General features: G+C 35.1%; 1 protein-coding gene across 7 annotated transcripts in view; it reads left to right on the top strand.

Annotated features, from left to right (window-relative positions):
- The window catches only part of NBEA (neurobeachin), a 531,270-nt gene that overhangs the window by 196,485 nt on the left and 309,553 nt on the right, over positions 1-25,232 (top strand). For all 7 annotated transcript variants that reach the window (XM_086612868.1, XM_086612875.1, XM_086612851.1 and 4 more), the window contains 2 exons: positions 856-951; positions 14,580-15,018. In XM_086612868.1, coding sequence (XP_086468994.1) covers positions 856-951; positions 14,580-15,018 — 535 coding nt within the window. The remainder of the gene's footprint in view (positions 1-855; positions 952-14,579; positions 15,019-25,232) is intronic.

Raw genomic sequence — 25,232 nt, 5'->3', positions numbered from 1 at the left:
TTGCCTTGTTTGACTGAACTGTTTGTGATTTTTATTAGTGGTAGTGTTTTTTACTAGCATGTCTTCTTCAGCCTGAGAGGGAGGGAATCTGTTAGCTGTCAGAACTTGTCAGAAATTAGGGTTCCAAACTTCACCCCACTTTGTTTCAAATATTTTATACTGTCAGTTCAGTAAGATTTTTCCATTCTGATTGGATTGATTACTACTCTACCTTCTATGTTAAAAGAGCTGAAAACAGTAACTGAATTTGTCCATGAAGCTTTTTATGTATTTTTTTCTTCTTGTATTGATTTTTAATTACTTTCTTAATTTATGGAGTTGCTAAGTTTCATTATTCATAGGATTTATCTTCCAATTTGTGTCATTTACAATTAGTCATTATTTTCTGATTCATCATTATGTTTTAATTTACTACTTATACATAATTTTTAAAGTCTATGTGCTTGTAGGCTTTCTATTTTAAATATACTACATGAATGTAGTCAATTATGAGAAATCATAATTTTTTCGTTCCTTCCTGGTTACATGTTATAGTTCTGCACTAAGAAACTGCCAGTTTCAGTCAACTATTTTACCCATAATTGTCTTGCCTGTGTGTGTGTGTATATATATCTATATCTATCTGTGTCTCTTTTTGCCCATGAATGTTGCTCTTGAAGTGCCCAAATAATAGATATGCTGTTTCCTATCTCTTGACACAGAACTTGTTTCCTTCCTTTAGAAATGCCTTTTTTTGTTGATAATACCATATTTGCATGTTTCAATGAGATAGGATATCTGTCATGGATCCACAGTGGACCAGGCCACACATGAATTCTAGCTGGCTCACATTTGATTCCATGATTTTCTCCACAGTTGTGGTCATACCATCTATCCCTCACCCAAGTTTGAACCATGGATTCCTTGCCAAGTTAATTCCTGAGCAGAGCTTTGCCCACTCATTTTACAAAGGTAATATTAACATCATCTCCTAACCTGTTTGGGTGTTCTTATTTAATGTAATGTAATTCAAGAACTAACTGTGATGTAATTGTTGATAAATAAGTATACGCCTCAGGTTACATGGAGATCAGACCTGCTGATACCTTTAAAACTTTAACTTCCTGCCTATATTTCTCTAGGAAATCTCTTTCCCACTTTTACTACCGTTTATTACCTTTACTTATTATGAAATAAAATTTAAAAAAAAAAAAAGCAAAACAAAAAAAAACAGCCAGAAAAAGGGAATGGATGTAGAAAATTTAAAATGCTTTTGGTTTGTGGTCATTTTGCTACAGTATTAGATCCATAAAAATAAAATCAGGCCTATTTTAAGATATTGCAAAGCACATAAAGTATGTAGTACTTTTGTACTATACCCTTTCCCCATATCTTTTCCTGTTCTTTTTCCTTCCTTTCTCGCTTTTTTTCTTGCCTTCTTGATGGTATGTAAAGCTCTGATATTGTATGTACTGTGAATTATTTTATGCCTGTTAGTTAATGTGCTGTGCTGTGCTTTACTTGAAGGAAACCGCTTTTGTGACCAGAGCAACTATTATATGTTTTGGGCCTGATTTGTTTTATTTGTTTGTTTGTTTGAATAGATACTATAAAATGTAGGGAATATGTTTTTCAGATGTCATTACTTGAAAAAGAGAGGGTTACCCGAGTGTAACTTTAGCCACGTTTGCATGTACATTTCCCCATTTATTTGCATGCACTGTGTTGCGAATTCAGAAATGTAAAATAGGTTAAAAAATTTTATCTGATGAAAATGTTGCTGGCATAATTTTGAAAAATCTCAATGGGTAAAAAGATTAATTCATTAAAAGCCTGAGAGATTTAAAATTGCATCCTTTTTATAAAGAACAGAAATAGTTAGCTGCCTACTTTAGTAATAATGCAGCTTATATTTTTCATACACTGTTCTGGGAGCATTATGTTAAAATACTCATTCCATCAACTTCAACTATCACTATGATACTGTGGCTTTTCTTAAACTTTGATGTGTGCATGTATGTGTATTATAAATCACTTGAAATTCTAACAACTTGTAAGCAAGGGTTTATGATTTTGATTAATGAGACTGTTGTCTGCTATCTAAAGGAAAAAAAATATTTTGGATCATTCAATTCGCTATGTGATATTCTTTCTTGTGACATAGCTTCATTTGTATTATTTAACTCATCTTTAATAAAAAAAAATCATTTGCTCTTAGTTCAGAAGAGTACAACAGCACTTTGTGGTATTACAGAATAAACCCCTAAAATTTCATTAAATATTGCTTTCTCATCTTTTTTATTTATTTATTTAGAGCATGTTTCTGTGTATCAGGCATTGGATATTTTATTTTTAACCACCTTTACTTGAAAATTGTGATTAGACTGCCTCAAAACAAGAGTTATTTAAAGACATTTTAATTTTTATTACATTTAATACAATAAAAATAAATTATGCAACATAGATGAGATTATATTGTTATTAGTATGAAGTTTGACTTTTGATATAATGAGTGGCAAAAGGAGGGGAAAAACAAGTAGTTTATATAGTATATAAACAAAATACATATAATGAAAGCAGAAAAAAGTTTCAGAAGGGATGGAGGCAACCATACAAAATCACCAAAATATTTCAGATAAAGCATATTTCAATAATTGTGTCTTCTATGCTATTGTCTATAGTACTTGTTTTACCTTGAATTCAAATAAAATATAGTTTTGTTTTGTTTTTAAAATAGTTCAATACAGCTGTAGTAAAAGTTTGAGCAGGAGACAAAAGAAAAGTGTTTTGGCTTTAGAAACAAATTATTCAAAAAGGGAAAAGTCTGTAGCTAGTTATTTTATTTGTTGATATCATCACATCCTTCAAGGTTTGAACTCTGTGAGGTCTCAGCCTCATACCTAACTGCTTGATCCGTTAAAGGAGAAAAAATATTCTGCTTTTTGTATTCTAAACCCAGTTCCTGTTTTGAACATTAGCAGGAAGTGAAATGAAAAAAAATTGCCAAGACTGTTGGAAAAGGCTAAAAGTCAAAACCTATTTTGTCATTTCAAGAATCTTTCGTTCCAGTCGACAAGCCAATTGGTTTCCTTTTTGGTGATCTGACATGCTATCAGACGTCAGCAGCAAGCATGTAATATTTGAATATTATTTTAAATTTTAAGATATTTTAACATATTAGAAAGTGGTTTAATGTAGCATTTAAAAGTAAATACATATTTTTGAATCAAAATCCTATTTACTAAAAAGTGGATAAAGATTCAGTTGTTACACGGAAGTAAAGCATCCATATTCTACTCATTCCTCATGACACTAAATGGATGTAAAGTATTTATTGTCAGTTCGATTCAGTACAGCAAATTGTATCATTATTGTTAGAATTGTAAAAGACTTCTTCGGGACCGATCTCTGTGAATTAAGGGAAAGGGATTGGCTGCTTAAAAGAAATCAATTTTTAGTAGATGGAATCTAATTATCTGATCAGGAAACGTGGGGGGAAGGATAAGACGGAAGTAGGTATATTACCAATATTTAAGTAAGATACTGATTTTTTTCCTTAGTGATGCTTCTTTTTTTTTCCCCATATACGGCAATATCTTTAGTTAAAATATATTTAAGGCTCAGTGAGATCCTGTTTTTTTCAGGCACATTTAATATGTGACTGGTGTATGCTTCTTATGAGTAACTACAGCTGGTGTCAAGTGTGAGTTACAGGAATTTTAAACATCTTTGTGCTTGATATGAAACTTTTGGGTTCTCATCATATAAAATGCTGACTTTTACCTAGTTTATTAATGATATTATATATGAATAAATCTTAATATTGACATAAAAGACTTCAAAATATGCTTAGCAGGGAAGTATGTTCTGTCTTTACTTACAAATGTACGTGGTAAAATAAGGATTTAATGTTTTTTTACTTTTAGCCAAATATTGTTCACAAACTAAACATTGTCTTATGATGCTTAGAAGAGAAAGTACACACCCAAGAAGGAAAAAATAAACCAGTACTGTCCATGACTACCATTTAACAATAAAAATGTTTATTTCTTTATAATGTTCTGTACTTCTGTATTTATTTTTCTTTATAAGATGATCCATGGGGAGGAGAAAAATGTGAATTGCTTTGTCTATTTACTCCCTGTCATATGTTTGTTACAAGTGCTTGGGTTTCTCCTACTAGTTTCTGGTAACTTTAAAGGGGCTGCAGTTCTTCTAAAATAGTCTGTGCTTAGTCAGGCAAAGCAGAACTTGTAAAATGAAAAGAAAGCTCCCTCTCTTCAATTTAGACCATATATAGTGTTACTCTTTGAAGTAATTTATTATCATGGTCTCGAGAAAAATAGCAGATCAGAACTATTCTCTTTAATCTGAAGGATTGTCTGAGGAACACAGTACTGCAAAAGTAAATGTTGGCAGACTTGCTTCATTCTGTTCACAATACCAAAGAATTAGAATGAGGTAGACTTTGGGAATGTGGAATGGCTCAGTTTCTCTGCATTTGTGAAGATTTAAAAATGAAGACTTTAAACCAAGACTTATTTCAACTGACTGTGATGAAGAGAAGTTCTTCAACATAATTAAAATATGGAAGTGTAGAAAAGATGGGAATAGCATCAAAAATGTCTTACAGAAGAGAATTGTTTTCACCTGACTAGTCAAAGATGATAGCAACAGTCTCACTATCTCTGTGACAGTGGGTAGTATGACCAAAAGCTCTGTACTAGATTTTCAGTTTTTATCTTGAAATCATCAGTCATATGTGAGTTCTACTGTCTGGAAAATATCAGTAGTGAATCAATGTCTGAGCTAGTCATCCTAGACTCCCTTCATAATAGGTGGAGAGAACTTAGGGCACATTGAGGATACAATTCATCTGGCCTGCTCTAGAGATCTCTAGTCTAATGACATTATGCACCTTAGTAGTATCCCCATCCCATAGATAGCTATAATTTGTTACATAGAATCATAGAATGGTTTAAGGTTGACCTTAAAGATCATCTAGTTCCAACCCCCCTGCCATGGACAGGGAAACCCTCCACTACACCAGGTTGCCCAAAGCCTCTTCCAACCTGGCCTTGAACACTTCCAGGGATGGAGCATCCACAACTTCTCTGGGCAACCTGTTCCAGTGCCTCACCACCCTCAGAGGGAAAAAATTCTTCCTTAGATCTAATCAAAATCTACCTTCTTTCATTTTAAAGCCTTTGCCCCTTGTCCTGTCACTACATGCCCTTGTAAAAAGTCCCTCTCCAGCTTTCTTGTAGGGTACTAGAAGGCTGCTCAAAGGTCTCCCTGGAGTCTTCTCTTCTTCAGGCTGAACAACCCCAACAACCCCATGGGAGCAGCCATGTCCAGATGAGGTCTCACGAGAGCAGAGTAGAGGGACAGAATCACTTCCCTCGACATACATGTTCATAGATACATGTTCTTCATTGAGTACTACATGTGTATGGTTTGAAAATAGGAACTTTATATCCATCTAAACAATTACATAATGTCCCCAACCTAATGACTGGCAGGCATTTTCCTGTTGTACTTGGAATCTAATAAATCTGAGTGATACATATCATTGTCCCTCCAGTAGGCCCTTATTTCTTCTCTTCCGACCTAACAGCGTGCAATGGCACTAATCTGCACCTTGCTCTGTTGTAAGCTGGTTTTGAATAGTGATTTTATTGTATGGTTGAGTGGGTTTTCAGTTTTGTCCTTTTGTTTCATAACTATTCAAGTCTCGATCTTGAGTCTTTTTTGCCTCGAGATCCTCCAAGGAGGTTATTCCTTGTAGTCTGAAGTACCAGCAAACCCCTTCATAAAATTCTTTGCCTTTGGTCTTTAGCAACATCTTCCACAAAGATCTTGTGTGAGAAATCCTGGTTGTGTTGCATTTAGAGCTTAATCTTTACTCATAGTGCTGAGGGATAATTTCAAATAATTTGAAAAGCTTCCTTTCAAATTCAGTAGGATGAAGATAGTCCCAGTGAGCAACGCTATTTCGCATGAAAGGCAGACAAACTTATGTTTTAATCTGCAAGCAAATACGTGAAATTGATCTTAATGTCAGAGGAGGTTCAGGTCTTTGTAGGAGGGTTATTAAGACACTTATAAGGCATCTGACTTAATGGCACATTCTGAAAGTGGAACTTCTCAGTTCCCACAGCCATTTTAAGACAAAATTGTATTAATCAAGACATTTTTGTCCCTTTGGTTAGAAAGAGCTACCCTTGTGAACTGAACATAGAATGCTGAGATTTGTATTTCTGGAATGGCAGCAATTGGAATAGTTCAGAAAATAATGTTTGTTCTCGATTGATTTCTCTGGTAAGATAGGGATATTTTCCCAAAATTGGTATGAAAAGATCTCTGTTATGTCTGGAAGGTGTGGAAGTCAAGACTGAAAAATTGAGAGGAGCCCTTTCTCTTACCAGGTAGAGAGTAATCTGTACGTATTTTGAGTGCTGAGCTATCTTGTCATTGGAATAAGACGCAGGAGAAATAGAGGAGCCTGGTGTCTTCTGTTAATAGTAGCTAATCAGCCTTACTATGTAAAACCAAGTAACCTCTTTAAATTACAGCTATGACTTTGAAGTAGTTTTAGCTATGGTGGTCAGGATCACTTCAGATGTGTTTTCTCATTTCTGGTTGTTATTGACGCTGTCTTGCTTACCTTAAAGGTTTATTGGAATACTATTTCATTCAACAGTGCTTCCACATCTCCAGAAGTGGAAAAGTCTGAATAATCTTTTTTTTTACACTTTAGCCTACAATCTTTTAATTACTGAGAAGTCAATTAATGTTAACCAAATAGTGAAAAAATATTTTCAGTCAAAAACTGACATTTCCACTTCGCATTGTTCAGTAGTGTTTTGGAAATGAAAGCTTTGCAACAGTACAGTTCACTTTATAACATATTGTGGGAAGAAAGTCAGTATGTAGCTTATCACAACATTTTATCGAAAATGGATTGGCTTTTCAACTCCCTTGGTATTGCTGTCTGTGTTTTTCCCAAGGAACTGTAAACGAACGGGTTTCTTAAAAGTATGTGCTGTGAATGGACTGAAAGCTATTGATTTCTTTTCTTGACAGAACAAACTATACTAAAAATTTGCAGAAATAGCTTTTTTATTTGAAGGGAAGTAAGTCATCAAGTTTTTCTCATCTCATAGATGTACAGTACTCTGAGTATTGTACATTGCTAGACTGTTGTTTGTATTCCTATTGTAGTAGCATAGAGATTTCCAGCCTATTTTTAAGCTAAATATTTTGCAAAAGGGTAGAAGTCTTAACTATGCAAAGTGGACTAAAGACTAATTCATGTCTCCATCTTCCTCAAAATCTATTTGAACATACGTTTTAGAAACTGAGTGAAATATTGTAAGGGATATGGATGTTAATCATGAGAATCATAAAAATCAGATTCGACTGAATTTCTGCCTTCTGCTGAAAATTATGTTTCTTTCCTGATGAAATATATGCTGCCTATTCAACTGACTCTGAGAGTACTTACATTTGAAGATCATGAGACAGTAATAAATACATGTTGATCTAATATTTATTGCCCTACATCAACTACTTAAGGCATCAGAAGATAGATTTGCACATAGATTTAATTTTTAATTTATCAATCATTATGTATACATGAAGCAACTGTAATGGCTTTTTTTTTTGTAAAGTAACATTAATAATTATTTTCATTTGTACAAATTTCAGATGTTTAGAAGTTCTTTGATTTTTCAAAGTAGTGCCTAATGTAAAACATTTTTAGTGTAAGTTTCATCATATCTATGGAACATACTCTGCTTCACCATTAACTTTTGTGGCAGGGTGATGTAACCTAGATGACAGATTTTTTTTTTTATTACTTTTGCAAGAAATGTCTAATCACAAAAACATCACCTTTCTCAGAGTGGGTCAGAAATACAGATATTATCATAGATTACTGCCAATGAATCTGTTTTTCAATTATGTGTTTTTTGAGTTTACACAAGACAAAAATTAAAAATTAAAAAAAAAGAAGAAACTGACAGAAACTAGGGAAATTCAGCTAGAAAAAACACGTATTACCGTATTGTTCCTAATTTGTTTGTTGTTTCAAATATAAACAGCTGGTTTTATGCTCTGAAGTTGACATTTCTTTAATACAGCTTTTCATTTTCTTAAATTTATTTTATCTTAAGTCTTTTTTAGTTAATGCTTTGGTAATGCATTGTTTTGGGACTGCTGGCATTTAGTTTGACAACCAGGTAATCAATCTAACTGGTCTACAGATGTCTTATCTATCAAGCACGGAGGGAAAGATGTTTGATTACTAAGGAAGAATTAAGACCTTGATTAAAGACATTGCCTAAACAGATCAAGAGTTGTGTCTGTCATAAGTGGCTCTATTAATACTCTTTCTTTAGTCAAGGTAGAAGGAGCCGCCCTGTGTGCCTGAGTCCAGGAGTGATTGTGGGAAAAGAAACAAATGATAAAATTTTTGAGGAATGTGAGCAAATAGAAGCAATTTCCAGTGAGCAAAAAGAGAAGGCATACACTTACAGGTGTCCAGCTGTGAAAAGTGGCTGATGATAACTCTGTCCTCTGCCATGTGGACTCTTCCATCACTTCCCAACCATGATTTCCCCACCCTTAGTCTCTCCTGCTCCATTTCTCGCCCATTCCAGAGCCTCTTTATTTTTCCTGGTCCAGAGGTACATTCTTCGTCCTCACAAATCCACTCTGGTGAAACGGAAACTACCAACTCATTGTCTTAAATCTTCTCAAGATCTGCACCCTTCCTGTTGCCAAGCTACCCCAGAGTCTTTCATATCTGACCTTCTCTGGTCTACCAATTTTTGGCTGTGCTCCCCTCAGCCCTTCGTGTCGGAGCCATGGGGTATCCCTGTTTGTGGCTTTCACTCTTCCCAGCAAGATGCTTCCATAGCATGTGGTCTACTCCACCTCTTCACATATATGATTTACTGGCACACTGTTAGACAGACAACTGAGCTGCACTGTTGCATTGCTATCCTTGCAGAAGCAAAGGGCTAGCTTTTTGTCTGGCAGGAATTTCAGAAACCTAGATAAACTATTTGGCTAAATAACAGATGCAGACTACATGTATCAAACGTCTTCCGAGATGGAAGCCTGATAGTGCAAGAATGACAAATAATAATCCTAAATCAGGCTCTTTTTTCTCACATTTTTCTACTTCAATTAACAAGGAAACTTGTTTTAAAAATATTTGTTAACAGCAAATTAGTTCTGCAGAATAGAAGTCAGTGTTTCTCAGATAGCCTTGCCTCAGAAATAACAGACCCCCATGAACTCCATTAGTGAGGCATGACCAGATTTGCCTGTTAGGTCTTGACTAGATAGAGAGCAGCTTGGCATCATAGTGTTTCTTATAGGGTGATTCTTCTCACTCTTGTGCCTCAGCCTCTGAGTACATTTCCATTGCAATTCCATTCTTGGTTATTCCTTTCAATTACTCCATCCTGTTATTACTCTTTGATTCTGTCCTCATACTTAGTTTCTCATTGCAGTTTAATTGTGCTGCTTCTGATATGTGAAAACTAGTAGATTAAAGTTGCAAGGAAGAACTTCTAGCCTAGAGCATAGGAATTAATTAATTAGTTGACTCTGCCACCTATGGAGGAAACTATAACATCACTACCTGGCTGGTTTCAAAGCATTTTTAGCCTGTGGTGTACTCTCCTTGAAAGTTTGTAGCATACTATAAAGGGGTCTATAAAAGGCAGCTAATAAGGTTATTAGCAATACCTTAAGGTAGCTGTACTGAAAACAACTTATACATTTTCCAGTGCACGTGCAGGCTGAAAGGTGGCAGCAACTCCTAGATCAAGATTGCCCCAAACCTTCCATTACCAAATATTTGCTATGTCGTTTGCTGCAGAAATTTGAAAATGATTGGGACAGTCCAACTTTCAAATAAATTTCTTCATGAGAAGAAAACTCTCTTTTTCAGCCATATAATTAACAGTTAAAAGTAATAATTTTCATCCGTTTTTACTTCTGAAATTTTTCAGCCGATTTTTGTCTAATAACAGGACTTAATTAAATGGAAAAGAAAACAAAACAAACATAGGAATAGACACACAATTTTGCCTTTTTTTAAATTAAATAAATATTAAATCAGAATATTTTGTGTTGTATTTTTTTTATTAAGGCAAAAATGTATATGTTTACCACAGTCATGAAATGTCTTATTATTTAGGTAATAAACATGGTTTTGGGTTTTTTTTTAATTTTTGGGCATTTGGAAGTAGTGCCAGAACTATTTAGGTAACTCAATAGGTTAAAACAATTACAACACACTTCATAAATCACAAGCAAACAAGATATTTTAGAGAAAGAGTGTGACAGATGAGGTCACTAGCCATAGAATATGTCATTTAGTTAACTTAAGCCCATATTTTTCCTATAATGTAGTAGATGAACTCATTAGTTAAAATGAAAAACAGTAAGAAGGAGGCATCTGGCTTCCAACTGCCTATTTCTGACAGGGTTAAGATCGCTAGATCTAGTAATGTTTCTGCTTTATCTACTGACATGGCCTTGTGCTGCAGAAAACTGATGAGGTTTGCTGAAAATTTACAGGCTTACTGTCACAATGTTATAACATAGACAGATGCAATCAGTTATATTTTTGCTTCTGTTCATGTTTATTTATTCATTTTGCTAAGTTGTTTTAAGTATTTTGCATTTTTATAAAAGCATACACATTACTGGTTTAAGATTTTTAGTAAATAACATTAGGAATCAATATTCTGTACTAATTCTTTATTCCTGAATTCTGAAGGCTACTGAAGTCCTATGACACTGTATAAACGAACTTAGAATAAAACGTGGATATGCAGTGTTGTAACTAAAAAATTGGTTGGGTTTTGTGACCCATGTTCAGGAGTTTATGATTTACCTAAGATAGTACTACTACTAATGATGATCTAGAAGGTCTTATAATACATAGAATCATAGAATGGTTAGGGTTGGAAGGGACCTCAAAGATCATCTAGTTCCAACCCCCCTGCCACGGGCAGGGACACCCTCCACTACACCAGGTTGCTCAAAACCTCATCCAACCTGGCCTTGAACATTTCCAGGGATGAGGCATCCACAACTTCTCTGGGCAACCTGTTCCAGTGCTTCACCACTCTCAGAGTGAAAAATTTCTTCCTTAGATGTAATCTAAATCTACCCCTTTTTCAGTTTAAACCCATTGCCCCTTACCACTACATGCTCTTGTAAAAAGTCCCTCTCCAACATCTTTTCAGAAATATTTGTCTGAATTTCAGGAATAGTAATTTGCTAGTATTCTTATTTGAGAAGCAATTATTAGGCAATTTTATCTGTTCTGAGTTTATTTTCCTTTACAAAAGTAAATTGGACCTTTTTAAACCCATATTCATTTAGCTTGCTTGATATTTTAAAAATGAGAGTTAATGTATTTCATTTAGGTAGTTTTTAGAGACGGGTTTTCATAGTGAGAAATCAGATAGAATCAGAAATTGCTCAGTGCAACCTATTCATGTTAGGTACTGGTTACACAGTAAGAAAAGTAATGATGCAAGTCTGATTTCTGTGGCTATCAAGTATCCATACTTAGCTGTATATAGAATAACTTATTTTGATTTTTTTTCTTAAATCATTTTAATTAGTGTTATGTATTGCATAGTATGTCATATCTAAATTCTATATTCACAAATTTAATTTTCCTTCCATTTTTAACTTCAAATGGTGCAATCCTCTCAGCGTTTTATTCTCATTTGGGAAGAAAGGATTACAAGGCATCTGCTGAGTAATTAAGTGCAGTCCTATTTATAGAGTCTTGAAATAGTTCTGATTTTTGAATTTGCTACTCTAACTGGAAGGCTCTTCCAGAATCTGAATTCCACAGTGCTGGCTGTCGCTTCTCAGTTTAAATGTATTCCTAATGAGTTTGCTCTCAGTTTTTCTCATGCCAACTCTTCCATTTAGCTTAAATCCTTTTTCTGGAGTTTGTGTCTTGAAAATATATGTGTAATAGTTATTGTACACCCTCTCAGTATTATTTTGGCCAGACTATACCTGCCAAATTCTTTTTTTCTGTAACAGTCGATCACGATGGATCTCCATAGTGGCACTTTCATCTTCCTTAACTAAAACGGGGTGCACAGTATTCCATAATAAACTCAATCAATGCCTTCTCTGATGCCATTAATACTTAACTCTTGCAGGAGCAATTTCTTCAGAAAAGTTTGGAATCACATTTCCCTTTTCCATAGCAGTGCTTATTGGTAACTGAATAATTACCCAGTGACTGATATATCCAAGTCCTTCTCTTCAGTCATTTCCAGTTGATAAATCCAGTTACAAAGGGAATCTCTGTGTTAGTCACTGGATGCATAGCTTTTAGCTATTAAATGTAATTTGGAGTTCTGTCATAATACCTTCTTATAATCGTCTTTCTGTGCATTGATTGTATCTTGTAACTTTGTCATCAGGAAATTTCACCGAAACGTTTTTACTTTTTCACCTGAAATCTTTATTAAAATCTCTTTATAAAAAGAGATAGCTCCCATAGCGGTTTTCCTCAGTCTGAAGTTTTTTCTTAGCCAGTTTCTTTTCTCACCTTCTATCACTTTCCACGTTCTCCTGACTAAATTGGTATCTGTTGTGACAAACCAAGCTTTACTGAATTTCACTACATTGGCCCTTATTTTATTTGAGCAATAAATATTTTTAAAGCTCTTTTAGCAAAGCCATTTTGTAATCTGTCTTGTTCCATTCCATTGCTATTCTTTACTCCAAAATAAATCCTGAAATTTTGCTTGCTGTTGAAGGCTTGTAGTTGTCCAGAAAATTTTTTCCAAGTTCTTAAAAAGAAAAACCGTGTGTGCTATTCTCCAGTCGTATGTTGCTATCTCCACTTACCTCTTTGGCAAAAGTACTTGCTAGACCAGTAATTTCATAGACTGTTTCTTTCAAAATTGGCTTGAAAGTCAATTCATTCACATGATTTTAATACATTAAAGTCTTTCTTCTGGTTTAGTTAGGGTATTTGAATTTCTACAACTGCGTTTCCATTAGATTTACTGTCTTTAGTTTTGTGTTCAACATTGTTGACCTTAATGAAGATTGAGGTTAGGTGTACTCTAACTTCATTGTGTAGTGAACCATCTTCTTTTTTCAGTGTCCTCTTTTCATTTACATAATAAATGGAATCTTATGACTGTTAAAAGAAGAAAACAATACTCCTTATAGTGGGTCATTCTGCTTTGCATTTTTAAAAGCCTCTTCTATCTATATCTGTTTGTTAATACTTGTAGACATAGAGTTTTACACTACCATTAGTTCAAACATAAATAATTTCATGCAGAATTTTTTATGTGAGCATGCATACACATGCACTTGTAACCATGTGGTAAACTGACTGTAACAAACATTTGGTAATAAGATATGTGATTGCTATTAAAGTTATATTGTTGAAGGACGTTTTATTTGGATTAATCAGAAGGGCAGAGCTTCATCAAAGTATGTTGTAAAATATTTTCTGTAATATCTAAACTTACTGTTGTATCAGAACCATTTCAAAAAAAAAAAAGTATTCCTAATTCATACATAAGGCAACTGAATTTTATAATCAAGACAAGTGATCCAATGAAAATAAGGTAGTTTGAAAATAATTTTAAAAATCAGTTTGAGTACAAGCTTGTTGTCATTAGAAATAGCCACAGTCTGTTGCTTCCAAAAACGTAAACAAAAGAAGAATATGGAAATTATTCACAACTCTAGCTAACTTTCCACTAAGCATAGCAAATTACTCTTTTTTAATGAAGTTGTTGTGCTGTTTCACTGGAGTAATTAATAGAGGTATGCTTTTCTCGGTTACAAGATGTTGTAGAGTCCGTTTCAATCTGGAAATGTTCCAAACTCAACAGATTTCACTTGCCCGTCTCTGTACAGCTGTGTTTATTTTGTTCTTAGCATTTGCCAGAAAGAATGACAGGATTCTACCTTTTATGTGGAAGAGAGTTATCTAAAGAATCAACAATAATGCTTTCCTTTTATATTCTTGTATAAATAAATTTGTATTCATTGTAATGGTACATGTGTAAAAATGTGTATAATACACATTTTAAACAAAAGACAAAGCAAACAAAAGGTCTAGCAATTTGCTTTTGAATACAAGCTTAATATTTGCTGACAACAATAAAATGACTACATTTTCTAGTGATCCAAAAGCATGAGTGATTGCATTTTTCTCTTCCAGTAGTTTCACAGATCATACAGATATGCAGTTGACAGGTTATAATTTTTAATGGTGATTTGCTGGCAATATTTTGCTATTTGGTTACTGTGTGAGTAGTGGGGTTTAATTTATAAATGTCACTGAGCTTGCATAACGCAACTTTGGGTTTCCTCTTCCAAGCCTTTATATATGCCAAAGGCTGTTGGAAAGAACATGTTTTGTATGTAGAATGAGTTTTTAAGGCCCCCAAGATTTGTGGGCTTTCTAACATGTACATTTCTGTCTTGTAAAATCTCATTGTGATATTTTTTGGGGAAAAACCATTCAAACTAAATTATAAATATTGTTCATAATCTTTATTTCACTGCAGACACACCAACTGTATTTCCAGAAAATATCAAAGATAAAGAAACACCCACACCAGTTGAAGATATTCAGCTGGAAAGCTCTATTCCTCATACAGATTCTGGAATTGGAGATGAACAGATGCCCAGTATTTTGAATGGGACAGACTTGGAGACCAGCACTGGCCCTGATGCTATGAGTGAGCTGTTGTCTACTTTGTCTTCGGAAGTGAAGAAATCTCAGGAGAGCTTAACGGAAAGCCCCAGTGAAATCTTGAAACCTGCATCATCGATATCCAGTATCAGCCAAAGTAAAGGCATCAATGTCAAGGAAATACTGAAAAGTCTTGTGGCAGCCCCTGTTGAAATTGCAGAATGTGGTCCGGATCCAATTCCTTACCCAGATCCTGCACTGAAGAGAGAAGCTCAAGCAATTCTTCCCATGCAGTTTCACTCATTTGACAGGTATATGGCTGGATTCATTATTATTATTATTATATTGGTGTAATTCAGAAGTTTGAAAGATTATTTTTTTAAGCATGGTTATACTTCTGTTTGTTTGTATTAGACTGTATTAAAAACCAGCTGCATGACTTCTCCTTTTCTGTGTTATCAAAATAGACTGTACAGTGTAGACAAAAGTAACTCACCTTTTTTTCCTCTATCAGCAGTGAATAAAACTCTATGAGATACTTGGAAAACCATCCTGTTCTAAAGAAATATTTTTGCAATAAAATATCTGCTGATGTAGAACAGTCTGACTCTGCAGAAATTAAGTCGAATATTCTTTCAAAGGTTTAAATCCTAATTGGAGCCATCATTGCACTGTTTTCTGTTACTGAAATGCTTCAACCATGGCAAATTGTTTGCATGGTTATGGTGGAAACCAGTTTCCTTTTAGGTCTTTATAAAGCAAATATGCTCAAAAGTTAATGTTTAAAAATAAACTGCTGAACATTTCCACAAGGAGTCTTTTGTTTCCTTTTTAGGCTGTATGTTCCAAGCTACTTGTGAATATACTTTTCTTTTAAATGTCCGATTCGTCTCAGTTATCCTGAACATAGAAGTTGTGATAAGTTGTGCAATCAACAACATCCTTCCAGAAGAAGGGTAACCTGTTCCATTGTGGGCTCAGTCTTAACCTGGGCAAAGAGCTAACTCTTATGCCTGTTGATGTGATTACATTTTCCAGTGTGACAAGATTCCTGCAGTTTCTTCATTAAATGTTATAAAAAATAGTTTTTAAAAAACTAAAAAAAAAAAAGGAATCAAGACTACTCAAATACATGATAATGTCTCAAAGCTTTAAACAAACTTGTAGAAATATATTAGTTCATCATGCAGGTACAAGAACTAAAATTCTGGAAGAAAGAAAAAACAAGAAAATGGCTAAAAAATAGAAAAACTGCACAAATGACAGAAATGCCTTCATTAAAGACTTAAGAAAAACAATGTACAATGTGTTCAGCATAATGCAAACAGTAAAGTGCAAGAAGATATATGAGAATTCTAGAATAAAAGTGAAGAAGCACTATTTCATTATTAATTCCATAGAAAAGCTAATGCCTTTATGTCTGTACATATATATTAGTAGTGAGGCTGATTTTCTGAAATAATTCAATAAACAACCAAGTAGCATGTGTTGTAAAAAGAAGATGGGATCGAGATAGGAAGACAGAAATTTGCTTTAAAAGCAATGATTGTATCTCTTTCTAAAAATATTTTAGGTTTTAAGGCTGTTTCAGAGAAAGCTCTTTTAGCAACTATGTAATTCAGAGGATTTTTTTGTTCATCAGTCTGCAGTCTATTTTAGAGTGGTTTCATTGTCAATTAAAAATATTTTTTTTCGTATACAATTAGGAATTTTTTCCTTATCTTCTGTGAAGAACTCATATTCCAGATGCATTCCTGTACATTAAGCAGTACATAAATTTGTGCTGCATGTAGAATTAATAGCACCTAACCATAACCACCAAAAGGTTACTTTAGTTGAACCTATGTGGCTGAATTTCTACCTTGGTCAATTAAGAAAAATACTTTGTTCAGGAGGTTATTATTAATTCACAAAACGCTAGACACCTATATTAAAATGGAGCATACCACCTCATGAGATGTATTTGGCATTGTTACAGGGAACTTAAAATCAATGTCATAGAAGAGATGAGCTTTATTCCACATTTCTAAATTATAGCTTTGTAAGAAAGCATTAAATATCGCTAATGGGCTGCAGTAGGTTGGCCACAACCTGTATTTAGTGTGAGCCCCTCCATTTGATTCTTTTGCAACATTTGCAACAATGTGACTGCTTGTACATTTTGGACGTCATTAGTAGTAGTTCCTAATACAGAATTATGGAATTATTTGAGAGGTGCTTTGTGTGTAGAGCTTACGGATTTTGGTGGGCATTTCATACTTAATAAGTTTGCTTAGGAGCCTAGAGAGTTTAATGGTTTGTTTTTTCCCGGTCCTGTTACTCTGCTGACCAAGTTGTGTTGCTACAATTTACTGTACAAAGTGCACAACTATGTTTGTAACTTGGTAGCCTGTGTTATACCATGTCATTGGTACCCTGGCATTGTTTACTTCTTCAGAAAAAAAAAAAAAAAGTGGGAATGATTGAATTTTAGGCAAAAGAAGGCCTGTTTGTTTCAATTTTGTTGGGATATTTTGATCTCCTCAATAGACCATCCTGCTGTCTGATTTTGGTGAGTGAGGTAGGTCATGCTTTTTAATACAACCAAAATTGGCAGGTTCAGGCAGGTTCCAGCAGATCAGGAAGTGTTGAATTCTTACCAAAATTGAAACGAGTGTTATTGAACTATGAGCATCCCGCTAAAACTGCTGATATTCGTAGCCCACGGGACCTCAGCTGATTGGTTGCACCTCGTGGCTGCATTACTGAATGATGATATTTTCAATGTACTTATCTGACCAGTGTGGCAATCTTTGGAGGCAGAAGATGGGTGGTGGTGGCACTTTTCTTTTTCAGATTACAACAGAGGTGCAGACTGACAGCCTGACTTTTGATGGGGGAGGGGTGAAACAAAGGTTAGGAGGGACAAACTTTGACTAGTGTATTGAAATGACATTAGAATTAATTGCAATATTAAGAAAGCAACATGGATTTTAGTTTGTGATGGTTTATGGATTTTTCTCTTGCCTATAATATCCTGATTATCTTCGAAAAACTGAAAAAAATTACAGTTGGATTGTTTTTCTATGCTTGCTTATGTAAATATAATTGTATTTACTAATATAAACTAACAATTAAATGATATTCACTACATATTTTTTAAAAGCTAATACTATGCCTGTGGATTATATTTCTGTCGGATCTTCTGTTGCTGTAGTTTATACAGCTTTTGGTACTTCACTGAGCAATGTGGCTATTCTCTCTAGGGAGAATCATGGGCAATGGAGTGTATTGCTTTGTCAGGTTTTATTTGTTTCAGTTTTTATAAAATATACACAGTGATTCTATATAAGGAAATCAGGATTAGGGAAATGTATTTTTCACTTTAATCGAAAGATTTTCTTAGACCTTGTGAGGCTAGACTTTTCGTATCTCATTTTTGCGATTGGATGCCTGAGTGCCTTGTAAAAGAAGAGTTGAGGTAATAAGTAATTAGCAGAAAAATAACAGTTTCTTTGTTGTTTCAAAGATATCTGTTTAACTATAACGACTGACCTTACACGCAGGTGAATGCCGTACAAAGCAAGCTCCTGTAAATAGAATCGCCGTTAAGAGTTCTGTTGTATCATTTAGTGTGGTGCGTTTTGCTCTGCGTCTTCTTTTAATTGCACATCGCTAATATGTTCGTAAGAGTCATTGTGTAATAGGCTGCGGTGTATTCTTCTTTAGAATTGATGCAGTTATAAATGAAATCTCAGAGCAGAAAATGTGCCCAACGCGTTTTGTCAAATAGGACTGGTGTGTAGTTAATGTATGCGGCGGTTCAAGTACTATCGAATGTAAATGATGAGGTGATATTGATGAAAGGAGGGGATTGAGGTCTCGGGGGGCGCCGGTGACGGATTGAACAGAAGCGGCCTCGCGCCGCACGTAACTCAAGTCTGTCGTCTTCACCGCTCAAAGCCGTAATGGGAGGTGGCAGTCTGAAATGAGTTGCCACGGCAAAGAGTATTATTTTTGAAATGCTTTCACACAAATCACTAGGCCCTGCATACAACTTAGTTTCATGCTTTAATGTCATCAGGAGGCACAAATTGGTGTGTCTAATTGTTTGCCACCTGCCAGCAAAATGAGCTGCCAGCCAGCCAGACGGGTTTGATTGTCTGTCAGCTCTTCAATAGATTGAGAGTGACAACATCAAAAATTTCACTTCAAACTCTGAAGCTTTGAGCAGCTTTTCAGAGACCTCTTCCCCACAAGTGCTTCTGGACAACTGCATTTTTCAATTAGTTTTCAATATATTGCTGCCTTCTGCCTCATCTGTCTTAAGGTAGCTGTAATTACATTATGAGCTATATAAACAGATTTCTGTGACTCTGGAAACCAGATCCTCAAAGTTATGACATGTCTTTTAACGTCAGACTGAATTCCTTGAAAATGGCATCCAGGATGACATTTTTTGAAGCAAATACAAAGGGTTATTTCACCTAGATTTGCAACTAATGGAGCATAACTCACCAATAATTCCTTTTCGCTTCCTCATCTTTTGTCTGACAAAAATCAGGCCCCGTTATTGATTGTTAGGGTTTGGGGATTTCTTGTTTCTGTTTTTTAGTCAATTTGCATTTGTCCCACTAGACGCAACCTAGACCATTAACGTTTGTGAATTTGTTTGTGATTGTACCCAGTACTGCATTCTGCAGCTTATATTTGTTCCGCTCTACTTTTTCCTAGTAGAGAGTTTTTAGAGGGGCGCTATTATTGAAATTGAGAGTGCTCCTGGTTTTGTGTCTCATTTATTATTTTTTCAAAGTGAGGCAATTTACATACAATTTTCTGTACTTAGCAGAATTGTTTAAATAGGAAGCATGCTTGCGTAAGCAGAAAATCTTGAGTTCCTGGAAATGAGAAGATCAGGTTGTTTTGCTGCTATTAAATACCTTATTCCCTTTTAATCCATTATGACTTCATAAATTGGAATACTATGGGCTTGCATAGTTTACAGGTTCAGTGAAGTCCTTACAAGCATATTTAGGAATATTTTGAAGGACACAGTTTTGAAGTATTTTAGTCTTGGTTTTGTTTTTATTTTTTTCTCATAGAAGGTCCTTGGGGCCAGTTTTAAAGATATTTATATGCTAGAAAAGGTGGACATCTTGTGAAATCCAATCAGGACAGATACACATCCTGCCAGTTACTACAGAGAGAGAGAAGATCTTCAAAAACTATGTTTAGTATGTTTTATGTATGTAGGCTGTATTTAGAAGGACTACTCAAAGTATCTATGTGTTTTACTAGAATGAATTTTTTTTCTTTTCTTTTCCTTTTTTTTTTTTTTTTAAATACTGACCAACAGAACAGGAAAACGACAGGAACTGTGAGAGAAGATGCACTGAAGGTTCAAATAGAGAGGTTCAATATTTATCTATTGTATTATTGCCCACCTTTGGGAGATGATTGCTTTGCTCACTCATTTAAATAAAATAGCTAAATTAGGAGGTTATATTCCTGTTAGATTCTCCAAAAGGTGATTGCTGAAAAAATAGATTTGATTTTCCTGAAAATTTAAGAAAAATGAGTTATGAATAAACATGTTTTAGTCTTCTCTCAACAGAAAAGATTACTTCTTAAAGTTCATAATGAAAAATAATTGGAGAAAACAGGGCACCTTTACTGTGAATGAAGAAGGGGCAGTTACAAGCACTGTCTGTACTTGGTCACTGCATTGCCTTTTACTTTGGGTATCACAGTAGTTTGTGAACATATGAATGAAAAACTAATCAGTAATGTGGGAATTTAAGTGACTCATCTGGAATTCCTGTTCACTCTCAATAATTTTCCTGATTTTCCTGATCTTTGTGCAGTAGAGATTGTGCTCCAAAGAAAAGACTTGAGAGCTCCTCTCTCTAGGATATCTTTTCTAAGGCAGCAGTAAAAATACACTCCAGAGAATGGGAGGTATGATTTCAGATCCTATAAAACAGAGAAAGGAGCTGAAGTTGCATTGTCTATATTCTTAGAGAGTATCTTCATCACTCATTTACTAAATAAAATGGCGGACAAGGTGGAAGCGCACCTCTACCTCAGCTGTTCGTTTGGAACAAATTCATCCTAAATTTATTAATAGGGTCAAGTTAAAGCTAACCAAAGTTGGTTATATTAACCCTCAATTTTTTTCATCAAGCTGTAATCACATTACACTTGTCCCTCATTCAGCAGTCTGTGTACAGGTAGCTCTTTCAAAACTCTTCTTATAACCTGTATAATGTGCATCTTTTCACATTCATATGCATGGAGCTGTAGCTGTAACTCAACTGAAGTTTTATGTATGTTTTATCAGGAGAAACCAACATCCGTCTACTCTCTGACATGATTCACTGGATATATAGCTGAAAATTATACTGGAATTTTGTCTTCGTTTTTTACCCCAATAGGCCTCTGTGAAAACTGTATTGACTTTTACAGGACTGCTGCTTTTTAACTCTTAATTTCTTGGATTTTTTTTGCATCATAGATATAGGATTAGGTTTCTCACCCATCCCCAGTCTATACCTCATACTGATTGTTTCTTTATGTTTTTTTCTTTATTTGATGATGTTTCTGGCATTTAATACATGACATTTTTAATTATGCTCTATTCATATTCTTCAAACTCATTAAATTTCCAGAAGATGATCAGAGGGCTGGAGCACCACTCCTATGAAGACAGGCTGAGAGAGTTGGGGTTGTTCAGCCTGGAGAAGAGAAGGCTCCGGGGAGACCTTCAAGCAGCCTTCCAGTACCTAAAGTGGGCCTACAAGAAAGCTGGAAAGGGACTTTTTACAAGGGCATGTAGTGATAGGCTAAGGGGTAGTGGCTTTAAACTGAAAGAGAGGAGATTTAGATTGGATATAAGGAAGAAATTCTTCCCTCTGAGGGTGTTGAGGCACTCAAACAGGTTGCCCGGGGAAGCTGTGGATGCCTCATCCCTGGAAGTGTTCCAGGCCACGTTCCAGGCTTTGAGCAACCTGGTCTAGTGGAAGGTGTCCCTGAATGCAAAGGAGGTACTAATGTCGGAGAATTTCGTTAGGGTAAATGCTCAGTCTCCTGCTTTATCTGACAGCTAAGGTTGATGATCTTCATGTCTTTGTCCTAAAATCACACCTGAGATAATTCACTTTCTTCTATTTAGAAAGAGCAATTTGTGTTTAGTAGATTAGGAGCATTCTTTGCACTTTAAGATTTGGATGTTTTGATGAGTGTAAGGTGTCAAATGATTGAAAGAATCCATAATAACTGGCCATTCAGCATTAAGGTTTCATTTGCATATGTCTCAAAGATCATATACTTCTGTGAGCCTTGCATATCTCTTAAGTATTCCTCACATTTTTTTAATCCAGTTTTTCTTCTCCATGACTGTTGAGTCTGAGTTACGTTTTTCCTCCTTGATTTCAGACGAATCTTATCTTAATACAGTCAGCCTGACAGAAGGTTGTCTAGGATTCAAAATATGTTGTTAGTACATACTAACAATCACTTGTTACAGTCTCAAATCACAATCTGGGACTGAAATCAGAAAGAAAAAGGACTGGATATGTACATAGGTGTGGAGAATATGAATGTCTTTCAGAGAAGAAATACTAACCTTTCTTTTCAGAAATTCAGTTAATTTAACTGAGGAACAAGGTGACGTGTAATATAGCAGACAAATTGTCCTCCATTTTCTGTTGTGATTTCTTCTGAAATGTCTGGCAGAAGTTGCTATTTGACACAGTGTACTTGTGTAAAAAATTTGCCTGAAGTCTGTACTGCTGTTTGAAGAACACTTCTTGAAAATCTTTATGCTTTCTGCTGCTGTGGGTGAGAAAGGGAGGAGTAAGAATATTAATTCGACTTCAGGATGCTTCATATATCCCAGAAGAGTGTAAAGTCATTCTAATTTAATTACTGCTGCTCAGATAGGTAGCACAAGACATCCAGTATTGGAGGCTTGTCTCTTACCTCTTGATGGACCAGAGTGATTAGCTTCGAAGGCCTTTAGGTTTTAAAATGGAGAAGAGATACACAATGTAGACCGCAGAGAAAGAGAGAGAAAACGTAGTGCTGCATAACCTGTTTTATCTGTCACCAGCACTGGGTAGCTAAATTTTTAAGGAAAGTTAATTTGAGAAAGTGGTATTTTTAATTTCCATTTTTTCTTATTGTAGTTCAACACATGAATGGTATTATTTTCTATCTAGTTATTTCATGCGAATTGCTAAAACCCAGAAGAATCCTGTAGCCATTTGCTGAGGTTATTGAATGAAAGAGCAATGCACAAGTGGTGTACAGATTGAACCAATAACATTTATCTTAAACATGATGTGAATTATGATGACTTCAGGCTTAGGTTTACAATTTGAAAAGGATGCTCATAGAGCAACAGAATAGCGCTTAGTAGTCACAGTTCTTTTTATAATTGTAAAACACCCAATGAACAGAGAAATAAAGTCAAGTGCTACAGCCAGTTGCTACTGAGCCTTCCTTAACTAAATCATTGGGGATCATTTCAGAACATGATGACATGATTCAGAGAAATGTGAACCTGTTTGGAACATTTAAGAAGTCTGAAATACATTGTATAAAACAAGGCCTAAAATGAAATGATGGAAGTGTATATAAAGTTTTCTTCTAGTCTATAGATTTCTCTTCCTGCATGAAAGAAATATCTGAATGATTCATTAAAAGGGTTTTTTTACTTGAGAGCAGTCAGTCATCCTCTTTCACCTTTCTTGTTCAGCTGTTCCGCTGATTGTTTTGCACATTTTTGACCACTCTGTTGTGTTGCTCGTATCGTTTTTCAGTTTCCTTCATCTGGATGTCATTCTGTATTCACTCTCTGTATTTTGTTTCATCAGTAGGGATGAGACATTTTGACAAGGTCACCATGTATGACATGTCAGAAAGCTGCTTTTTTTTTAGTCTGGGATGACAACGTCTCACTGATTTGGCCTATTCTTATGGTAGAGAGGTTTCTCTTGATGTTGCTTGATAAATTGTAAATTAATAACACCTGACCTATCTTAATGTCCTGATATATGTAGAGCATTAGTATTTGTGAGATCCGGGCAGGATTGTCCTTTCTTCCTATGGGAGCTGATTTTTCAGTCTTAAACTACGCTCTTAAGAAAAGAGCCTTTGCCTTTATAGGAGGACAGTACGTTATGTCTGAGGAGTGAAGTTGACAGATATGTCTTTGCTATGGAAAGTAAGATGATCTTTTGGATACTCTGAAACAGACCACTGAGATATCTGAAGATAAAGAGGAAGACCTTGAATTTAGCTTGATCATCTTTGGAAAAGTAGCAGGAAACTAGGAAGTACTTTTGCAGCAATTGTGTCAACAGTTTAGCAGATACCAATGGAAGACCTTATAGGAGGGAAAAATTATTTTACATAAAACTGAAAACAAAACAGATCTCACTCACTCACACTCTGTCTCATGTTTGCAAGCACTAGATGATAGGTCCAGGATCTGCTGCAAAGACATGGAGAGCATGAGATGCCAGCTATCAAGTCTTCCTTACATCTCCTGGGTTCTTCATAGGTTGGCAACTATTTTCAGGCTTTGGATATGCATTTTTTACCCTTATGGAGCTGTCAGCAGTCTCTTTGTCCTTCCACACCTCTTTGAGTCATCACTGTTCACTGTTTTTGTCTCCAAGGTATGGTTATCTTGTGAAGCTACACATGCCTGTGGTCTTGATAACCTGATAATCTATATGACATCAGCATAAGCCAGTCTAAAGTGCCTTTTCCTGCTGTGTTTTTCCTTCTTGTGCCTCAGCACCCAAACATTCTCATTCATTCTTCATTCAAACCAATCTTAGCCTTTATATTGCAGTTCTCTACAAAGATGCTGTAGGTAGTGATAGTAGTTTCCCTATGAAATTAATATAATTGGGAGATGCTCTGCCTTAAGATACAAGCCCTAATTTCTTCTTGTGTTTCTATGGTTGTTTCTATGGCACTACAGGGACTCTGCTCTTGAGTACTTACTCAGTTTTCCTAAACACCCAGAACTCAAGTATTTGCTTGAAGCATTAATTGAGCTGAGATTTTTGTGTCTGGATAGGAGCTAATTTTAGGAAATTTCATGGCATTACGAAGCAGATTAATCTAACACGCGTAGACCTGGCTTTATTCACCTGTTGCCACTGCTATGTAAACACTTCATATCAGCAAAGATTGTAAGAGATTATTAACTACAGACAAAAGCAATTATTTTAAGGTCACATATTTTAATCAATACCTATTGCATGTCCAAGCTCATCTTCTTCTAATGTAAATGGAAGTAGACAGAGAACCATCAATACGTCTAAAATTCACATTCTAGTAATACCTGCTTCAGGGCGGTGATAAAACTGCTGTTCAGAATGCAGAGACATCAGCCTGCACTGTTACCCCTCTAAAAAGAGTGGAAAAAAATTGCTTATGAATCTTTCTGTACGCTATCATCATATAAGAAGAGATCACAAAAAATAACCCTTGTATATAATTCTCGTAATGGCATGATCAATACAATTTG

This window comes from Tauraco erythrolophus, chromosome 1 (genome assembly GCF_009769465.1).
Source record: "Tauraco erythrolophus isolate bTauEry1 chromosome 1, bTauEry1.pri, whole genome shotgun sequence".
In the NCBI taxonomy this organism is placed as follows: domain Eukaryota; kingdom Metazoa; phylum Chordata; class Aves; order Musophagiformes; family Musophagidae; genus Tauraco; species Tauraco erythrolophus.
The sequence above is the reverse complement of the archived record's forward strand: the minus strand, read 5'-3'. Positions and strand labels throughout refer to the sequence as shown.